A 21,758-nucleotide genomic window follows, 5' to 3' on the forward strand; every position below is an offset into this window, starting at 1 on the left:
GGTTGAGAGCCGCACTTCTTCCTCCCCGTCCCCGGGCTCCTGGCTCAGACATCTCCCTGGAGGCTCTGGACCAACACAACAACTTTCCATTGTCACTATCTACATGCTGAAGAATTCCAGATCCTTATCTCCATGCTTGAGCTCCACCAAGACCTCTGAATCTGTAAATCCAGCTGCTTTGTTCACCTGCATTTATGCATTTGTTCTTTTATTCAACAAATTTTTATTGAGCACTGACAAGTGCTGGGCTCTGTTTCTGGTGCTCAGTTTGGCACTGATATAACAAGACAAAGTCCCTGCACTCAAGGCAGTTACAGTATTAGACAACTTGATTTGGATGTCTAATAGAAATCTCAAATGTTATGTGATCAAAACTGAACTCTTAATTTCCAGCCCTAGCCACTAAAACTCATTTCTGCTGCAGTCCTTCCTCTTCTCTGTAAATAGTCCTATTTTGCATCCAGTGGCTTAAGTCAAAACTAGGGGTAACCCTGACTCCCCTCTTCTTTCACCCATGCACTCGATCCCATCAGCATTCTACGGGTACTCTTGGTGAACTAATTCTGAAGCTAACCACATCTTAGACTCCACTGCTAAAACTCCAATTTTAGGTACTTTTACAATTATTCTAACAAAGTATACTTATTAACACATTGTTCTTTTCTCCTTTGAATCTCAAATACAGAGGTGAGTTTCTCATACTCCTGAGTTTATTATGTTTATGAATCTAGCCCCCTTTTATTTTTTATTGTTTATTTTTATTTTTATTTTTTTGAGACGGAGTTTCACTCTTGTTGCCCAGGCTGGAGTGCAATGGCGCAATCTCAGTTCACCACAACCTCCGCCTCCTGGGTTCAAGCAATTCTCCTGCCTCAGCCTCCTGAGTAGCTGGAACTACAGGCGCACACCACCAGGTCCAGCTATTTTTGTATTTTTAGTAGAGACGGGGTTTCACCATGTTGACCAGGATGGTCTCAATCTCTTGACCTTGTGATCCACCTGCCTTGGCCTCCCAAAGTGCTGGAATTATAGGCGTGAGCCACTGCGCCCGGCCAAGGTCCCTCTTATTTTAATTTTCCCCCATTCTGTTCTGATATCCACTCACTGTCTCCTTTTCCCTCTGAGGGCATCTATTTAAGTGTCCTTGAACATATTTTATCCTTGTGAACTAGGCATATATTCCTTGATAGATGTCATTTTATTTTTTTAAAGTTCTACATTCACCACTGTTTGTAAGACCTGTGCATGATGTCATATAGATCAATCCTTCCGAGTGCTGCATCGTAAACCACCATAGGCCTCTACAATAGGTAACTTCTCTATTTCCCCATGATGGATACCTAAGTTGCCTTCAACTTCCCACTACCACCAACAATGCTATGAATAATCTCTTTGTACATTCTGAGAATTTCTCTGGGACATATACTCAGGAGGAGGATTCTGGTTCAGAAGATAGTCATATCACACACTTAATGTGACTATGGCTACCAGGCTGCACCCCATAGGGGTGAGCAATAGTATGCCGTGGTGCTTACCCACCACATCTTACCTATTCTTTTAGGAGTCTTAGGTTTTTGTAGTGAATGCTGTGATGTCCCACCTAAATCCTCATTCAGGAGCAGGTACTCACTCACTCTCTCTGCTGTCTGGAGTATTGGCTACTGTGGGCTTATGGCGTTGTCCCTCCCCAGGAACTGCCCTAGCGGGAGGGAGCTGCCTCAGCGTAGGTCATGTCTGGGAGGAAGGGAGGGGAGGAGGCACTTGATGCAAATCACCACCTCTGTTTCCAGGAAGACAATCTATGATGCTTGCCTTCAGCTCCACATACAATGTTGCCATGAATATTTTTGTACATGTCCATTTATGGACTCTTTCTAGAAATGTTCTGGGACATACCTACCTGGGATACCTAATTTCAGTAAGTATTACTGGACTGCTTTCCAGGAGGTCTGTGTCCATTTGACCTCCCAGCAGCAGGGCTCCTACCTCCACACAACCTCATCAACCCTTATTATTTTCCACAGTTCTCCATATATAGCATCAAGAAAAACTTGCTAGAACATGTAAAGGTTAAAAATCAGTTTTCTGGTCAACCCCCAGCTTATCGAAATACTCCCAAAGCTTGTGCTTTGTTGTTGAGGCTTTAATTTTATCAAGAAAAAAAGATCATTTAAGCAGAGAATTACTGGTATAGGTCCCAACATAAAGAATTTAATAACCATAAAATACATCTGATTTTTTTCTACTCATGTGTTGTCTATTATTTCTCCAAAATGTAAAAAATTTTAAGAAGAGTTTGAGTCTGATAGGTGTTATTTATTATATTCATCCTTGATGTGAAAGCCACAATTGCTAAGAAATAATTTTCTCTAGAAAATGTTTATCAGCAGGTTACATGTGGATTTCACTTGGCACAGAGAAAAAGCGAACACTTCCTCAATTTTCAGTTGTCCAATCTAATAGAAGAGATGAGAAACTCAAATTATTATTAATCCCCCAATCATTTATTTGGGGGCCTGAAGTCACAATGAGACTTTCACTCAGAGGAAGAGGCATAGAAATGATGGCCAATGTTTTCCTCACAAGTGAGGTGCACAGGAATGGGGAATATGGAGGAGGGGCGGGGGGGGGGGGGAGAGGCCCTGGGCACTAGCAGTTTCATCTATACGGGAATAATATTGTTCTTTTATTCCCGTATAGATGAATACACGGGAATAAAAGTTCTAGACCAAAGATCTACGGGAAAGGAGTTCTAGACCAAAGAGAACTGACCACTGCTCTGCTCTGCACCACAAGTGATTGCTGGTTGTTTTGTGTGTGTGTTTGCGTGTGTGTGTGTGTGCGTGTGTGTGCATGTGCACACATGCGTTTGTTTCTTGGCTAATTCTTTGCAGCAGCTCTGCTGTATGCTTAAGTTTCGCAGACCTAGTCCAAACAATAAAATTGGAAAACACCGTGAAATGTGTTTCCAACCTTTATTTTTTCTAAATTGACTTACTCTGGCAAAGCAATTAAGTAGACGTTTATCAAAGTCGTCTGTCACTCTGCCTCCATATTGTACTTCTCCGATCATGTACCGAACCGTATTCCATGATACACCCTTTATTAAAAGTAAAGAAGTATTATTCACTGTCAACCCAAAAGCATCATTATAAACATTTCAGGTCTTTCCCTAGAGGAAAGGTCTGGAAAAGGAAGCACTCAATAGACTCGCATTTAAAATTATTCATCATCTTATATTAATAACTCTTTCACTATTACATGGCTGGAACCACTACAGTTTGTTCACCAAGGGAAAATCTACAATACTAAACACTGGTAAGTATATTGTACATACATTATTTAAAATAGGGAAAAAAGACTATTTTTCACTCTGGGGATGTAATTACCTATAATACTCATTGTAGTAATGCCAAGCTGTTACAGAGGGGAAAAGTGGTGTTTAGTGAAGAAAGAAGGAAAATCAAGTAATCATTGCTTTAATATGCTTTCTTAGTGATATATTTTCTGGAATCATTACAAGAATAACAAGAAAATTATTTATCCACAAGATTTTTCTACAATGCAATCCTCTGCCATCCTCTGCATCTCATTCTGTGTGCTAAAACTACATCAAAATATTTATTCATTTCTATAGCAATTTGTGAACTAGCAATATATTGCAGATATTAGTAGTTTTTTTTTTTAAACCCTTGATACATTTGGGATAGGAGAAAGAAGGATCTTTGCTTTTCGTTTACTTTTTCTTGGTTAAAATTTTATTTTTCAGCTTGGTTTCCTTTCAAAGCAACTATTTCAAGGTAAATAGTATTTGTATGTACCAAAACGATAAATGACTACAGAATATGAATACATAGAACACAACTTTTCATCAGACTGCCATACTTTTAACTTAATATCCCTTTGTCATTTCGAGGAAAAATGATAGTTTGGTTCTAGAGTAAACACTCATCATGGCTTACCATCTCCATCCTGAGGTTGCAGAATCTCTAATTACCTTGAAGCCCTACTCTGGAAAGGAAGACCAGACAGTAGAGAGTCATATTTAATGAGCCCTTATTATGCATTGTGCACTATGTTTTCACAAACACTAATTCATTTGTTCCTCACAGAAACAATGGCCATTTTATAGATAAGAAAACAGGATCCAAGGCTCATTAACAAGTCTCGTTAACTTGTTTTTCGTTATAGAATAAACAACTTCCAACCCTTTATATGTGTGAAAGGACAACAGAGTTGACGTTCCTCTGTGACCTTGAGGAAGTCTCTTAGTCTCTCTTCTCTGTTACCTCATCAGTAAAACGGGTAATACATAAATAAATAGTAATTCCTTTTTTTATTGCTCTCACAGAGTTGTGAAGGTAAAAATGAGATCCTGCATATATGAGAACTTTGAAAACTGCAAAGTGTCATATGATGATTAGTGACCATTACTAGAAAGTATTGTTATTCATATGCATAAGCTGAGCAGTTAAGAATTGACTTAAGGTGAAAAAGAACTTTCACGTGGGCTGGCAGATACCATCTTCACTTCTGAGGAGGCAGGAGTAGGACCAGTGAGGAGAAGCTTGGCCTAAGGCACACCTTCTCCAGAAGTGCATCGTGGCCCCTGAGTGTAATATGAGGAAGACTGCAGTATTTTGCAACGCACTGAGTCTCATCACAGATAGATTAGCTTCCGTGGTATGTGAGTACTGGGGGCAGGGACAGGCTGCACCAGCAGGTACCTGATTAGAACAACAAGTGCCTTCAAAGGGGGCTCCCTGGGGCTCAGCAAATTCACACCATATCATAGACTTAAAATGACTGTAGAACCCTGATTTAACAAGAGCAATAAAAATAGGAAAAAAGGCCCAATTTCACTCACTTTTTTAATATCGCATTCATCAAGGTGATTCTGAATAAACTGAACACTGGCTGAAAAGTCAGCAGAATTGAATTCGTATGGAATATTCCATCCTAAGGGGCCAAACTTTCGTCGCTCCTTAAAAACACCAAAAAAAAAAAAAAAAAAAACTTTTGAGTTTAAAAATTGTACGTACCTGATTACATTTTTATTACTATCAAAATACAGTAAAATTAAGGATATATTATCAAAATAAATTGACATTAGTTTAAAAGACTAGTATATACAATTTTGGATATACAGTCATGTTGCTTAACGATGGGCTTACCTTCTGAGAAATCATTAAGCAATTTCCCTATGCAAACATCTTAGAGGGTACTTACACAAACCTAAATGGCGCAGCCTACACACACCTAGGCTACATGATCTAGCCTATTGCTCCCAGGCTACAAACCTGTTCAGCATATTACTATACTGAATATTGTAGGCAACTGTAACACAATGGTAGGTATTTGTATCTAAACATATCTAACCACAGAAAAGATACAGTAAAAATACATCACAGTTTTATAGGACCACCACTATATTGATTGAAATGTTATGTGGCATATAGCCATATTAGAAATATTACTTCATGGCTCTATAGCTAAATGGTTTATAGAAACAAATCTCCAAAGATTTACCAAGTTAAAGTCTTTGGGTTTAAAAAAAAGTCCAGGAGACTGACAACTCAAAAAAATGCAGTAGATGCTCAACAAATACCTGTTGAAAAAACTGTTATTCTACACTGGACTCTTGAAAGTTTGAAATGTCAAATGCAAGGGTTTGATTTTTTTCAGTTGGATTACCTAAACCTCTCTCTAGAGCACTTCGATTCCATGATGGCTTCACTTTGCAATCTTGCCATTTCAGATTTTGAAAACTAAAAATTTCTGTCTTGAAACTTTCACATGACCTTCATTTGTTTCCCTCTACTTAATCAAAGAGGGCCTAAGAGACTCCTATGGAATAGTGGCTATTTACAACTGCCAAATCATTCATAAATAATCAAACTGGACTCAGAGCAAATGATTCAATTGCTTTGATGTTCCAGAGAGCATTTAAAAGTATGGCAAGTATTAGACCTGATAGCTCCGAGAACTGATCATCCAACAAACCACATAGATGAGTCCAAATGTTTCCATGCCACCAGCTTTTCCTATCCCAACACATAAACAGTCTCTAACGAGGGTCCAATGATGTATTAGATTAGTTCCTAGAACCTAATTCTAGTGCGTAAGGTGAGGACCCATGTGGAGAGTAGAATCCCTTATATGGGAATGTTTAATTCTGCTCTTTTACCTCTAAATATATAGTAACTTTTCTTTTTCTTTTCTGCCTTCCTTAACTACACACACACACACACACACACACACACACACACACAAACTGCCATTTTCAAAAGCCATTTGAATCTTTCTTGCTGCAGCTGTTCCATGCTTCAGATCCTAAATAATCCCACCATTTAAAAAAAATCTAAATAATTTTTTGCTTAGACAAGTTCACGAATAGGTCAGAGAAGGAATTCAGAAAATTCAAAGGTTTTAATTACTGAGTTTCAGGGTATGTTTTTAAAGTATTTAGTAAATTATTCACATTAATTTGGGTCTAGATATTCTGACCCTGGGAAATCAGACTAAGGGCAATAATAATAATAATAATAATAATAATAGGAGTAGTTCCTAAAAACATAAAATACTACTGTTACTTCTAGATCTAAGCTTCTTTAGTTTAGGTTGTCAGGCATTAGAGATTTGTACTATGTGACACCCACTCCTATCCGTTAGCTAATCTGATCTAAGGTCGACAGCCAGCCCAAAAGGAAATGACCAGATTCCTTCTCCCAGGAATTTGGACTTAGGGTTTGTAATTGCTATCTGGGGCTTATACTAGGAAAACTTGTAAACTCAGGAGCTGTGACGAACCATCTTCCCCCTTGTACTTAGAGGAGGTGAGGAGGAGCAGAGGCCACAGCCTTGAAGGGAGGAGAGACTGTGTTGTCCCAGGCACAGGGTGGGAGCCTTGTTCCCTAACACTGCTTCTCTTGACCTCTTTCTGCTTCCTACTCCCAGCATTCATGTTGCGATGGTTTTTAGTGTGTGTGTGTTTTCTTTTTAAATGTTTCATATTGAAATATGTGGTCCTGTAACCAGATTTTGAGCCTTGACAGTGAAAAAACATGTCTTCTATTTTTGTCTCCCCTTTTGCACCTTGGGGAAAGATTCATGTTTGCCTTATAAACACTGGTTGATTATCACCACAGCAAAAGGAACTCTTCCTCTGTGACAGATCAATGCCGAGGCTGACCCAGGGTTTGGAATTTCTGAAGTAGACCTCAGAAACATTCAGGTGAGCGTCTTCCAGATTATTCTAGGAGCAAGGGTGGGTTGAGAGGGTTGTGGGATATTAACATGAAAATTCATACAGCTAACCCTTTTAGTTCCTGGAATTTCTTCCATCTTGAGGACTTTGAAGAGGAGAACGCTAATCACTTATTAGTGAAATGTGAATGCTTTCCCATTTTTGAAAAAGAGGATCAAAATTTACACCATGAGTTTTGCCTATGTGTTTGACTGAATTTTTTAATTATAATGTTCAGGTAGATGGATGGCTGAATGAAAAATAACTCCAATTACTAAAGCTGATCAAATTGGCTCCATGGAAACACTCCTATTTATTATTTTTATTTGTATTTTTTTATTGTACTTCAGGTTCTGGGGTACATGTGCAGATCATGCAGGACTGTTGCATAGGTACACACATGGCAATGTGGTTTGCTGCCTCCATCCCCCTGTCACCTACATCTGGCATTTCTCCCCATGTAATCCTTCCCCAACCTCGCCATCCACTCGCTGTCCCTCCCTTGCCCTACCAACAGACTCCAGTGTGTGATGCTCCCCTTCCTGTGTCCATGTGTTCTCATTGTTCATCACCCACCTATGAGTGAGAACATGCAGTGTTTGACTTTCTGTTCTTGTGTCAGTTTGCTGAGAATTATGGTTTCCAGATTCATCCATGTCCCTACAAAGGACACAAACTCACCATTTTTTATGGCTGCATAGTATTCCATGGTGTAAATGTACCACATTTTCCTTGTCCAGTCTACCATCGATGGGCATTTGGGTTGGTTCCAGGTCTTTGCTATTGTAAACAGTGTCACAATGAACATTTGTGTGCATGTGTCTTTATAATAGAATAATTTGTAATCCTTTGGGTATATACTCAAATGGAATTTCTATTTCTAGGTCCTTGAGGAAGCGCCATACTGTCTTCCACAATGGTTGAACTAACTTACACTCCCACCAACAGTGTAAAAGTGTTCCTATTTCTCCACATCCTCTAGAGACAGCATCTGTCTCCAGATTTTTTAATGATTGCCATTCTAACTGGCGTGAGGTGGTATCTCAATGTGGTTTTGATTTATATTTCTCTAATAATCAGTGATGATGAGCATTTTTTCATATGTTTCTTGGCCTCATATATGTCTTTTTTTACCTTTTTATGTTTTATTATTATTATTTATTTATTTTTTATTATATATATATATATGTCTTCTTTTGAAAAGTGTCTGTTCATATCCTTCACCCACTTTTGAATGGGTTTGTTTGTTTTTTCTTGTAAATCTGTTTTAGTTCTTTGTAGATTCTGGATATTAGCCCTTTGTCAGATAGGTAGATTGCAAAAATTTTTTTCCATTCTGTTGGTTGCCGGTTCACGCTAATGATTGTTTCTTTTGCTGTACAGAAGCTGTGGAGTTTAATTAGGTCCCATTTGTCTATTTTGGCTTTTGTTGCCAGTGCTTTTGGTGTTTAGTCATGGAGTCCTTGCCTATGCCTATGTCCTGAATGGTTTTGCCTAGGTTTTCTTCTAGGGTTTTTATGGTGTTAGGTCTTATGTTTAAGTCTTTAATCCATCTGGAGTTAATTTTAGTGTAAGGTGTCAGGAAGGGGTCCAGTTTCTGCTTTCTGCACATTGCTAACCAGTTTTCCCCAATACCATTTATTAAACAGGGAATCCTTTCACCATGGCTTGTTTTTGTCAGGTTTGTCAAAGATCAGATGGTTGCAGATGTGGTAGATGTGTAGTACCCCTCCAGGGCCTCTGTTCCGTTCCATTGGTCTATATCTCTGTTTTGGTCTCAGTACCATGCTGTTTTGATTACTGTAGCCTTGTAGTATAGTTTGAAGTCCAGTAGTGTGATGCCTCCAGCTTTGTACTTTTTGCTTAGAATTGACTTGGCTATGCGGGGTCTCTTTTGATTCCATATGAAGTTTGAGGTGTTTTTTTCCAGTTCTGTGAAGAAGGTCATTGGTAGCTTGATGAGGATAGTGTTGAATCTGTAAATTACTTTGGGCAGTATGGCCATTTTCACGATATTGGTTCTTCCTAACCATGAACATGGAATGTTTCTCCATCTGTTTGTGTCCTCTCTTATTTCATTGAGCAGTGGTTTGTAGTTCTCCTTGAAGAGGTCCTTTACTTTCCTTGTTAGTTGTATTCCTAGGTATTTCATTCTCTTTGTAGCAATTGTGAATGGCAGTTCGTTCTTGATTTGGCTGTCCTTACGTCTGTTATTGGTATATAGGAATGCTTGTGATTTCTGCACATTGATTTCATATCCTGAGACTTTGCTGAAGTTGCTTATCAGTTTCAGGAGATTTTGGGCTGAGACAATGGGGTCTTCTAAATATACAATCATGTCATCTGCAAATAGAGACAATTTGACTTCCTGCTTTCCTAATTGAATACTCTTTAATTTTTTTTTCTTGCCTGATTGCTCTGGCTAGAACTTCCAATACTATATTGAATAGGAGTGGTGAGAGAGGGCATCCTTGTCTAGTGCCAGATTTCAAAGGGAATGCTTTCAGTTTTTGCCCATTCAGTATGATATTGGCTGTAGGTTTGTCATAAGTAGCTTTTATTGTTTTGAGATATGTTCTTTCAATATCTAGTTTATTGAGAGTTTTTATCATAAAGGCTGTTGAATTTTGTCGAAGGCCTTCTCTGCATCTATTGAGATAATCATGTGGTTTTTGCCTTTGATTCTCTTTGTGTGGTGGATTACATTTATAGACTTGTGTATGTTGAACCAGCCTTGCATCCCTGGAATGAAGCCTACTTGATCATGGTGGATAAGCTTTTTGATGTGCTGTTGCAATTGGTTTGCCAGTATTTTATTGAAGATTTCTGCATCTATGTTCATCATGGATATTGGCCTGAAGTTTTCTTTTCTTGTTGAGTTTCTTCCAGGTTTTGGTATCAGGATGATGTTGGTCTCATAAAATGATTTGGGAAGGATTCCCTCGTTTTGGATTGTTTGGAATGGTTTCAGAAGGAATAGTACCAGCTCCTCTTTGTATGTCTGGTAGAATTCAGCTGTGAAACCATCTGGACCTGGACTTTTTTTGGTTGGTAGGCTATTAATTGCTACCTCAACTTCAGCCCTTGTTATCGGTCTATTCAAGGTTTCAACTTCTTCCTGGTTTAGGCTTGGGAGTGTGCAAGTTTCCAGGAATTTATCCTTTTCTTCCAGGTTTACTGGTTTATGTGCATAGAGTTGTTTGTAGTAATCTCCGATTGTAGTTTGTATTTCTGTGGAATCAGTGGTGATATCCTCTTTATTGTTCTTTTTTGCAACTATTTGATTCTTCTCCCTTTTCTTTTTTATTAATCTGGCTAGTGGTCTGCCTATTTTGTTGATCTTTTCAAAAAACCAGCGTGTGGATTTATTGATTTTTTGAAGGTTTTTTTTGTGTCTCTTTCTCCTTCATTTCTGCTCTGATCTTAGTTATTTCTTGTCTTCTGCTAGCTTTTGAGATTTTTTGATCTTGCTCCTCTAGCTCTTTCAATTTTGATGATAGGGTGTCCATTTTAGATCTTTCCTCGCTTCTCATGTGAGCATTTTTTGCTATAAATTTCCCTCTAGACACTGCTTTAAATGTGTCCCAGAGATTCTGGTATGTTGTGTCTTCTTTCTCATTGGTTTCAAAGAACATCTTTATTTCTGCCTTCATTTCATTGTATATCCAGTAGACATTCAGGAGCCAGTTGTTTAGTTTCCATGAAGCTGTGCAGTTCTGAGTTAGTTTCTTAATTCTGAGTTCTAATTTGATTGCCCTCTAGTCTGAGCGACTGTTTGTTATGATTTCCGTTCTTTTGCATTTGCTGAGGAGTGATTTACTTCCAATTAGGTGGTCAATTTTAGAGTAGGTGCAATGTGGTGCTGAGAGGAATGTGTATTCTGTGGATTTGGGATGGAGTGTAGATGTCTATTAGGTCTGCTTGGTCCAGATCTGAGTTCAAGTCCTGGATATCCTTGTTAATTTTCTGTCTCATTGATCTGTCTAATATTGACAGTGGAGAAAAACTCCTATTTATATGCACTGAGCAATTGCAATTTAGTTGTTCCTTAAAATGTGTTTTGAAAATTGCCCTAATCCTAAGATTTGCTTCATGTTTATATTTCTTACTACCAATTTTCACCTAAAGCATTTACTTTTTAAGTTGATTCACTAAGGTTATAAACTGATTAGCTCATCTTGAGAAAAGAAAAGCCCAAAATCTTAGTGGGTGCCTTTTCTTTCACAAATAAAGTCATTTCATCTTCTTGATATATATTTTTAATCACCTTGGAATACTATCAGGAGAGACTCAAATAACTAGAACCTAATGACTCATTTGGAAGACCAAAGCAAGGGGCTTTGCTAGACTTATTTGGAATATTGAACTTCTTCAACTTAATTAACATTTTTGAAACCATGGGATGTGTCCTATGCAATACAATAAAAAATATTAAAAAGGATGCATTTTCAAGAAGTTTTAATCTGTTGCAAAAATAAGACTCAGAGACAAGAAAAGAACAATGTGATAGTGAATATAATTAACTGTAAAAATTCAATAGATGATAAGCCTGAAGGAGACGTTCAATCAGAGGCTTCTGGGAAGAATGAAACTGAAGCTGATCTTTGCAAACAGAGAGAAGAGACTTCCAGGCTTGGCAAAGGCCACGAGCAAAACTAGGAACACAAAGCCTATGACTCATGGCAAAGGCTGCAGACAGAAGGTTCTGCTGCAGTAGAGGACTAGCTCCGGTGAGTAGCAGCAACTATGTATTCACAGGCTTCAAGGCATGGAGTGCAGACAGATTTGAATGTTAAAACATCATTCGACAGAAGGGAGTTACTATACATCATTAAGCTGGTGAGTGATGATTTTGGCAAAACCAGTCCATTCCTCACTTAATTTGACTAATAACAGTTTCTTATTTTTATTTCGCAAAATATACAAAACTCTGAACTACCAGAGAAATATGGAAAACTTGGAAACATGAAAAAGTCCCTAGAACACTGATGAAAAGTTGCTCAATGGAGTCATCATTTTAATGATGTCAGAGCCATTTCCAATTTTATGGTAGGGTCTACCTCAGCAGTTCTCAAAGACCTGCAGAATCATTTCACATCTTCAAAACAAGACAACTGGAGTTAACTAACACCAATAACTGGAGCTTGTTATACAATGAAAAATACAAGCCTCACTAGACAACATAAGGGAAACTTTTCTAGGTAAAAATAGTTAACAGAAACAGCCAGAATCTCTGGGAAACACTATGGGGCAGAGTGTAAAAGATAAACCTGTATCATATTATCATATGGGGAATTTTACAATCATGTCTCCCCAAAGCAAGAACTTTACATACACTGATAAATTTGAAAGGAATGTTTATCAAGGCTGAAACTTGAGAAACAAAACAAAATGTAGGGGAAGTAAACACTTTTCTGAATGAAGAACTGTTAATAGTGAGATTCCTTGGGCCCTGTTGATAGGGCCCCTTTTATTTAATATCTAAATAATTTTTAAGGGCCATGATAAAATTACCAAGTTTGCAACTGCCACTACAAGCCCTTAGAGAGCCTAATCAATAAATTTAGTTATAAAAGGAAAATGAAAAACAAAAGAATGCCTTACCTCACAGAGTTATATATATGCTCTTTGAAAAGTCAGAAAGATATATACAGTTCAATATGGACAAAACAAGGTGATGGGGAGAAAAACCTCCAGACTATGGAATGGATGTAAAAATGATTTAAGACTCTTCCCTTAAGGGTTGTGGTCGTTTGGCCATCATTTTCAATTCTTGCTGCGTATTAGGATCACTTGGAAGTTTTTAAAAAGCCTGATCTCCTTCCTTTTGGCCTTCCAGGGATTCTGACTGAAGTGTCATGTCCTGGGGCCCAGGCATTGGCTGAGAAGACCATTGCTTAAGACATTTACTTGGTCCAATGCAAACCTCAAAGAATGCCACATTGACAATCAATAGGAAAAAAATAACCCATAGAACATTATTCTGATCTGCAGGAGCTGTTAGGAGGTGGCTAAAAATTTAATGATTGAGCTTCAAAAGACCAAGATTTTGGAGGAGAATGTGCTTAAAAATAATAATAAAATCCCAAAGGGTGAATGTGGGCTTGCTCTGAAATCCAGAACAATGCTATACTGAAGTGCCCAGGAAAGTGTAGAGACAGACTACTGAGGCCAGACAGAAGCTTCCCTCCTAGGTAATCTTCAAAAGGAGGCTGAACCGTTCTCAGGGAGTGGCAGCCAAACTGAGCCCAGGCACACACCAGGGTCCTTGGAGTAAAAGGCTCCCATGGGGAGAGCAGAAGGGCCACTGGCAAAGGCAGAGACATCACTGGACTGCAGCAGGGGTGGGGGCTTCAGCAGAAACTTCCCCTCTCAGGGTAGCTGCTAGTGCCCTATGTGGATAGTAAGTTGCTGGAGGAGAGGACGAGTGTAGGGGGAGCAGAGCTTAGTGCAGAGTTGCCTTGTACATCTATGCATGTTCCCATGGTAGCACCCAGGGCACCCTCCTCCTGGGATAGCCTGCTCCCACCTCAAGAATAAAGCAAACCACGCCCTCCTCTACAACTCTTCTGGCCCAAGTTATCCTTGACCAGCCAAATCTACTTCCCCTTCTCCCAGGAAAGGAGAGGTGCTCATTTTGCTCCCTACAACGGAAGTAGAATCCACATATCATGCCTATGAATTGGGGTAAGCTGATGGCATAATGCCACCCAAACCAGGATTCAATGGGAGAAATTACATTTTTTACTGGAGAGCAGGCAGGGAGTTGGCTGTTTTACTACTGGGTTCTGCATTGTCATGTGGGATGAACTCCAGCGTGAACGCCTCTGGAGCTTCAGATTCTGTGCCTACTTCTTTTTTCAATCTCTGCAAGAACAAAAGTACATATAACATGTTTGTCTAAAGCAAGGGATACCTGCTTTAATTTGGAGGACTCAATTAATTAATTAATAAATCAGATGTTTGGCTCTTATACTCATCACTAGAAAGAGAAAGAAACGTTAAGTCACAAACTACCTAATCCACAACATTCCTTTCTATAGCAGTTGAGTCTCAGATGTTCAGGTGCAGACAAATCACATAGGTGTCTTGGTACAATGCAGACTGATTCAGGAGAGTCTGAGGTGGGATCTGAGATCCACCTCCAACAAGGTACCAAGTGATGTTAATGCTTCTGGCCCAAGACAGCAAGTCTCTAAAGAATTTTGGATTTGTCTATCAAGCTGGCCCTATTCTAACCAAGGAAAAGAAAACATATTTAGACAAAATCACAGCAAACATTTCTGTGAAATTTCTGAAACACAGTTCTAAAATTCCTGGGAGATTTTGGAAATATCACAGTAAACACTTCTGAAATTGATGAAAAAGAATTACCTATACTCAATGTATTATCACAGAACTGGATGACAGAATTGTAGAAACTGAGAAAACCTTGAAAGCTTACCTACTTCTGCCTCTAACTGCGCAGATGGGGAAACAGAGGACCTGAGAGAGACATCACTTGATCAACTGACTTCAGCTAACTGATTTCATAGCAAGCACGAAAGTCCAGGCCTCCTGACTCTCAGTGAAGTGTTATTTCTAGCCTTCTATTATTTGATTTTGAGAAATATTCAGCCTTTTATTCTTGGACACTCCACTAGCAACTTTACCGCCCTAGCAGTGAAAATATTTTCTCTCCATTTTAACCCAAACACATGTGGTGTTAAGTGCAAGGGCACTTTAGCCCCATGACTGGACCATGGTCCTGTTGCTCTTCTTCCCCTTAGCACTTGGATAATGGCCACTAAAAACACAGGGCACTACATTAACCCTATGGAAAATACCCTCAACCAGCTCTCCATGATAAGCATAGTGGAAGAGTTGAATCATCACTACTGCGAAGAGAATCATAAAATACATTATTTATGAATTGGGAATGAAATAACAGAGTTAAAGCAATATTTGCATTACAGTGTGATAAAGTCTAGCAAAGCGAACAGTTCCCAGATAAGAATGTATGAAATAGGCTCCAGTGACTTGAAAGCTGTAATTGACAATCCAAAGGCCACAATGGAACTTAGTAAAGATAACCACCAGCAAAGCATTTAATTGGATTTTAACTCTCTCAGGGTTAGGAGAGGAACACCACAGCCCATTCTGTTGGGTAGCCAGGAACCTAGTAAAGTGGTAGGGATCATGAATCAGGGGTAAATGCACACAGTATTTTCTTGGGTGAGCAATAAGTTCCCCTCCATCTTTGGATAGGGCAGGGAGAGGTAATGTGAAGTCCTGCACATCACTGTGCACAGCTAGAAGCATGACTCCTGGGATATGCCAACTGATTTATTTTGTCCTTCATCCCAGCCTCATGAAAGAAAGAAATTCAGGAAGGGGTTAAAGGAATCTCTTCAATTCTCTGTGAAATAAAGGAATAAATCAAGTGCATTGAAAGTATATAGTTTTTGAATTACAGAACAAAATGTAAAATTCAGATGCAGAACAAAACACTAACAATAATTTTAAAAATCGTAACAGACAAGTTGCTTGGTAACCATAAAATTATTAAATTACCACATCAGTACTAAGACTGTAAAAGCAAACAGCAAATGACTTAAGAAAGACAAGGAGCTGCTGTTAATTCTCCTCCTCCAACATCACCACCACTTTTACTATCAGGTAATACAGAGTCACAACATACGTAAGTCAGAGCCAGCCACCCCTAGTTCAGCCAATCCTAGTCAACCACATTTAGAGAGTACTTAACATCTTTGAGATGGTGATAATCCTATCTTGAAATGTGGTTGTTAGTGTTACAGGAGATGGTGCACATAAAATTCTTGGCCAGCACAGACACTTTCAAAACCAAGCTCCTATCTTTATAATCCATTTGCTCATTCTACAAATATTTATTGGGCTCTGACCATCCCCTGTGTGCTGTTGTGACAGTGGGAGAGTCAGCAGTTACAAAAAAAGACAGTCTTCATCCTGGAGAATTTCACATTCCAATAGTCAGGTTTGGGGGTTGGGGCAGGGGGCACACACAAAATAAATAAACAAATATACATGATGCCAGGTGGGGAAAGTGCTATGAGGGAAAATACAGTAAGGAGAGAGAGTGGCAATGGATAGCAGCTTCCTGGAAGGCCTCTCCAATGAGGCCACAGCACATCACCAGCCATCCCCTGACTGTGAAAACTTCTTTTCTTAGTTACCTGCACAGTGGAGTGTAAAAATGCTACCGTGTAAAGCATCGGCTTCCACATGGGTAAATTGCTGATGTCCAGAAGGTCTTGATTAATTCCAGCAAATGTCCTTTTCAAACCTGCACGTACACCTTGGGGTGGCTCATTAGTGAATTTGAGAGAGGTCTGTCATGGAAAGAAAATGGTTGTTTTGTTTCTACAAATTACTATAAAGAATAAAATAGAAATTGCAATATTAGGCTGAGTATCTTTTATCTGACATGCTTGAGACTAGAAGTGTTTTGGATTTCAGATTTTTCTCAGATTTTGGAATATTAGCATTAAATTATTATATGGGCATTTCCTTTGAGCATTATGTTGGCACTGAGAATGTTTCAGATTTTGGAGCATTTCAGGTTTTGTGATCAGATTTAGGATGCTCAATCTGTACATCAGAAAACAATATGCTTATGGTACATGAAGTGCAGGCAAAGTTTAGCACTGTATAAACTAAGTACATCGATCAGGGCTGAAACTCAATAAATTGGTACTGAGTCTTAGAGCTCTTCTGTGGAAATAATTATTATAGTCTAACTTTGACGTCAAGAGTTTGACAGTTATAGTATAAGATTTTGCAGTCCAGATTCTACAGGACCAAAAAGCCCTGTTGTGTTCCCATCTTCCAACAGTGTCAATTATGCCATCTTTATTTCTATAACTCTCAATGAAAAGACATTTAGTAACAAACCTGAAGCAGTGTAATTGGAAATCTATCGTGGGGCTCTGTAGTTATCCATACTCGGAAAGAATCATCACTGACTTCAGTGGTAATTAGCGTCTCCAGTAACTCCTCCATGAATTCCAGGCCAAGGTGGCAATTTTGCAGTAATACCCAACCACCCTGTATCCAAAAACGAGTTCATATTTATTTCTTATAACTTTTTTGCTATGATTTTAATAAAACAAAATGCACAAATCTTTCTAAAAGCCATGTGAATAATCTTGAACACATTTTTTTAAATTATATGTTAATACAATCACTTCTGCTGTTGGTACAAGCTAATTACTTAGAATCAAGTGGGTTCAAAATGATTGTATTCTGCCACCCCTGATTCATAAAGGAACAGAAATTAAAACTTGAAGGCAGACTTGTGTGTAAGTACAGTGTGTGCACCATCTAATGGTGGGAACGGGTATTTTGGAATCAGTAACTTAAGTTGACCTGCCTAAGGTAAGTTAGAACTGACTCACTCCCAAAACCAAGAAGACTGGTTCATAGTCATTCATAGTTACAAAGAAAGATACACATAATCTCATGAAAGTTGGAGACAATACATTTGGTGACATTTACCACCATAATGCTAAGCTTTATTCTTTACCATCACTCTTCTCACACATTCCTGAAACCACAAAGCTTATTAAGCACTTTCTTACTTGATAAAACTACCTTAAACAGTATGTCACAAAACCATCACTGCCCTGGGAGAACATAGGTTCTTCCCCAGACACTTTAATACCCTTATATGAGAATCACCTGGCCGGGCGCGGTGGCTCACGCCTGTAATCCCAGCACGTGATCCCAGCCGAGGAGGGCGGCTCACGAGATCAACAGATCAAGACCATCCTGGCCAGCTTGGTGAAACCCCGTCTCTACTAAAAATACAAAAATTAGCTGGGCGTGGTAGCATGTGCCTGCAGTCCCAGCCACTCAGGAGGCTGAGGCAAGAGAATTGCTTGAACCTGGGAAGAGGAGGTTGCAGTGAGCCAAGATCACGCCACTGCACTCCAGCCTAGCGACAGAGTGAGACTCTGTCTAAAAAAAAAAAAGAATCAGCTATATTGAACGACATAAACTACAAAATAGCATGATAAATATGTAGCAAAGTGTATATACTTGTGTATCAAATGTAAGAGAAAATACAACTCACACCGGCTTAACTAGCAAAGGAGATGTGCTGTCTATACAACCAGGGTTTCAGAGGAAGATGGCATTCCAGATTCGTCTGTGTCATTATGGACCCACTTGCTTTCTGGTTTCCCACTGTGCGTTCCACAATGCTGGCTTTATCCTAAACGTGGTGTCCCTCAAGGCAGCAGCATGACTGCAACTGCTCATGTTTGGTTTTCTTTTCTGATTATGTCGTATTATGAATACTTACCCCATTTTGACAAACAGAGCATGGAAGTTATAAAGGCTAGTATTCCAAAGACGGTTAATGTGAACACAGTGTTTAAATTAAAAAGTTTTACAGTCACAGAAACTACAGAAATTTAAGGACCAAAATTAAACTGTCAAATCACTCAATAGAGTAAAAGAGTTGATCCAAGTAAAAATAATTATGTATAATTGCTTTGAGATATACAAGTATAAATTAAATAAATTATTGAATGTAATTAAGTGATAAAGATTAAGGCTTAGGGCATTTGGGAATTAATGACTAGCTGAAAAATTTGATGACCCAAGCAGAGTTTTAGCCCATTAACCCTCTCTGGTCATTAATTCCCGGGGAAAGGCTGCACCAAAGTTTGCACAGACATTCTGAGATCAAAAGCTTAAAAGTAAACCAAGATCTTATTTTATCTTTATAAATGGTATAATTTCTTATTACAGCTGAAATGGCTATCTACAGAGCATTTCTAGAAAATTAACAACCTGTGTATTTATTAGGTGTGATGGGAAATATTTCTCAACACTCCATTCAGCTTGCAATTTTCAGTGAAAACCATTATCAATATTTAAACATAACATCCTTAAATATTTCTTATTTGCCTGAAACTATCCATTAATGAAAAATGAAAGTCTGCCTTTAACTGAAAATGGAGATTTAACTGTCTCAATCTGTCACTTCTTAAGTACTACCTATTACTATTGATCATGAAATTCCAAGACCGCTAGAGCTGCGTTCTTAGAGACCAGAAGGTGCGTCTCCCAAATTATAAAACAAACAAAAAATCAGTGAAGATAAAACGGAGCATATACTACAGAAAATGGAATAAGCTTTCCACGGGAATATCAGGAGGAAACTAGATTGAGCTTTAAAATTCACAGGTATGATAAGCAAAAATGGAAAATCAGGATTGAGCATCATGGAAGAATGTGGTAGCATCCATTACTGTGGGGTTTCTCGCAATAATGTTGTGGCAGGAGCAGTTGTTTCTTGTCACACACCTGCTGCATTGACATCTGAATCAGCTTTCGGGCATGTACTTCTTGTCCTTGCCCCATGGAGATAGTTCTACATTCTGTAACATAGGAGAAAGTTCACTATGATCAAACATAAATCTTATAGCAGCATTAGAATGAAAAATTAATTTCTGAATGATTATAGACTCCTTCTATTGTTTCTAAGAAAAAAATATTTGCTGTTCAAACAGGCCTGGCCTTTGGTTTTGTGGATCAGAGAAATGCATGAAGCAGAAACCTGGAAAGGTGAGGGTAGGGGGCAGTCAGGAATGTTTTTTGGTAAACATACTTTTTTATGTACAAATTCATGTCACAATCATAGAGGCTATTTACTTCTTCCTTTCCAATACTGATGATTTTATTTTGTTGTCTGGTCTGATTGCCCTATCTACAACCTCCAATACAATGCTGAATACAAGTGGTGAGAGTAGACATATTCGTCTTTCTCCTGATCGTTGGGAGAAGGCATTCAGTCTTTTACCATTAAGTGTGATGTTAACTATGAGTTTTTTTTGTAGGTGCCTTTTATCAGGTTGAGAAAATTTCCTCTTTTCCTAGTTTTCTAAGCATATTTATCAATGTTTTCAATGCTTTTTTTTTTTTCATCTGCAATGGGGTAAATGTTTATGCTCCCCTAAACTTCTTATGTTGAAACCTAAATCCCAAGGTGATGGTACTAGGAATCAGTATTAAGAGTGGGATTAGTGACCTTATAAAAGATGCCCAAGAGAGGCCTCTTGTTCCTTCCACCGTGTAAAGACACAACGAGAAGGCATCTATGAAATAGGAAACAGGCCCTTATCAGATACTGAATCTGCCAGGGTCTTGATCTTGGACTCTCAACCTCCAGAACGTTGAGAAATAAATTTCTGTGGCTTATAAGCTACCCAGTCTATGGTATTTTGTTATAGCAGCTCAAACATACTAAGACAGCATCTAATGATATGATCATGTGGTTTTGGTGTGTTATTCTACTAATACGGTATATTACATTGATTGATATCCACATGTTTAACAAATCTTATACTCCTGGGATTATTCACTTTGTCATAGTGTGTAATGTTTTTATATGGTACTGCATTTGATTTGATGGTATTTTGTTGAGGATTTTGCTTCTTTGTTCCTAAGGAATAATGGTCTGTAGTTTTTTTGTGTGTGTGATGTCTTTGTCTGCATTTGGTATCATGGTAATATTGGTTTCAGAATGACTTAAAATGTGTTCCTTCCTCTTTTATTTTTCTAGAAAAGCTTGAGAAAAACTAGTGCTATTCTTTAAAAATTTGCTAGAATTCACCAATGAAGCCATCTGGGACTGAGATTCCTTTTGTGGAAATTTTTTGATTAATGAATCAAAAATCCATACTTCTTATGGCTCTATTCAGATTTTCTACTTCTTCTTGAGCCAGTTTCAATAGTTATCTCTTTCTAATAATTTTTCCATTTCATCAAGGTTATCTAATTTGTTGGCATAATTGTTCACAGTATTCCCTTAGGATTGTTTTAATTTTGGTGAGGTTAATATTACATCCCTCTTTCATTGCTGATTTTAGTAATCTTCACTTTCTCTTCTTCATTCTTGGTTAGTTTAGCTAAATATTTGTCAATTTTGTTGATTTTTCAAAAAAAGATACTTTTGGCTTCTTGATTCTTTATTTTTCTATTATCTGGCTTTTTTCACTCAAATATTTATTATTTCCTTTCTTTTGACTACTTTGAGTTTAGTTTGCTCTTCTTTTCTAAGTTTCTTAAGGTAGAAAGTTGTTATTAATTTGTAATCTTTCTTCATTTAATATAAGGTAATGAATATTTGATATCTTTTCTGAATGGCCTGGGGGGAAAAAAAGATTGATCGGCATTGAAAAAGTGAGAAATCTTCCCAACTCAAGTAAGGAAAGGGGCCAATGAGACAAGGCAGAATAGGCTGAGTTTTTAGAGGTGGGGAGCAAGAACTGCCAAGACATCATAAGAGGGACACTCCAGAGAAGCACGTCTGCAGGGAGCATTGGAGGAAGTGTTGCAGGTGATACAGTGTGATTAAACTTTGGTGGTTTGGGTTTGGTTTTAATTGTTTGTATTTGAAAGACTTTAGTAAAATTTTGACTGGTTTTATATTCCTTTCCAAAATTAGGCTTGTGTCCTTCTACATTTCTTCCTTTTTTGGACT

General features: G+C 38.3%; 1 protein-coding gene across 1 annotated transcript in view; it reads right to left on the minus strand.

Moving 5' to 3' along the window:
- Window positions 1-21,758, minus strand: part of DNAH8 (dynein axonemal heavy chain 8) — a 338,863-nt gene that overhangs the window by 45,100 nt on the left and 272,005 nt on the right. The window contains exons 82-86 of the mRNA XM_064360442.1: window positions 19,580-19,653; window positions 17,159-17,311; window positions 16,441-16,596; window positions 4,868-4,984; window positions 2,999-3,100 (exon numbers count right to left, since the gene is read on the minus strand). Of these exons, the coding sequence (XP_064216512.1) occupies window positions 2,999-3,100; window positions 4,868-4,984; window positions 16,441-16,596; window positions 17,159-17,311; window positions 19,580-19,653 (602 nt within the window). The remainder of the gene's footprint in view (window positions 1-2,998; window positions 3,101-4,867; window positions 4,985-16,440; window positions 16,597-17,158; window positions 17,312-19,579; window positions 19,654-21,758) is intronic.

Source organism: Aotus nancymaae, unplaced genomic scaffold (genome assembly GCF_030222135.1).
Source record: "Aotus nancymaae isolate 86718 unplaced genomic scaffold, 86718_ANA_hifiasm-v0.15.2.pri h1tg000040l, whole genome shotgun sequence".
NCBI lineage: Eukaryota > Metazoa > Chordata > Mammalia > Primates > Aotidae > Aotus > Aotus nancymaae.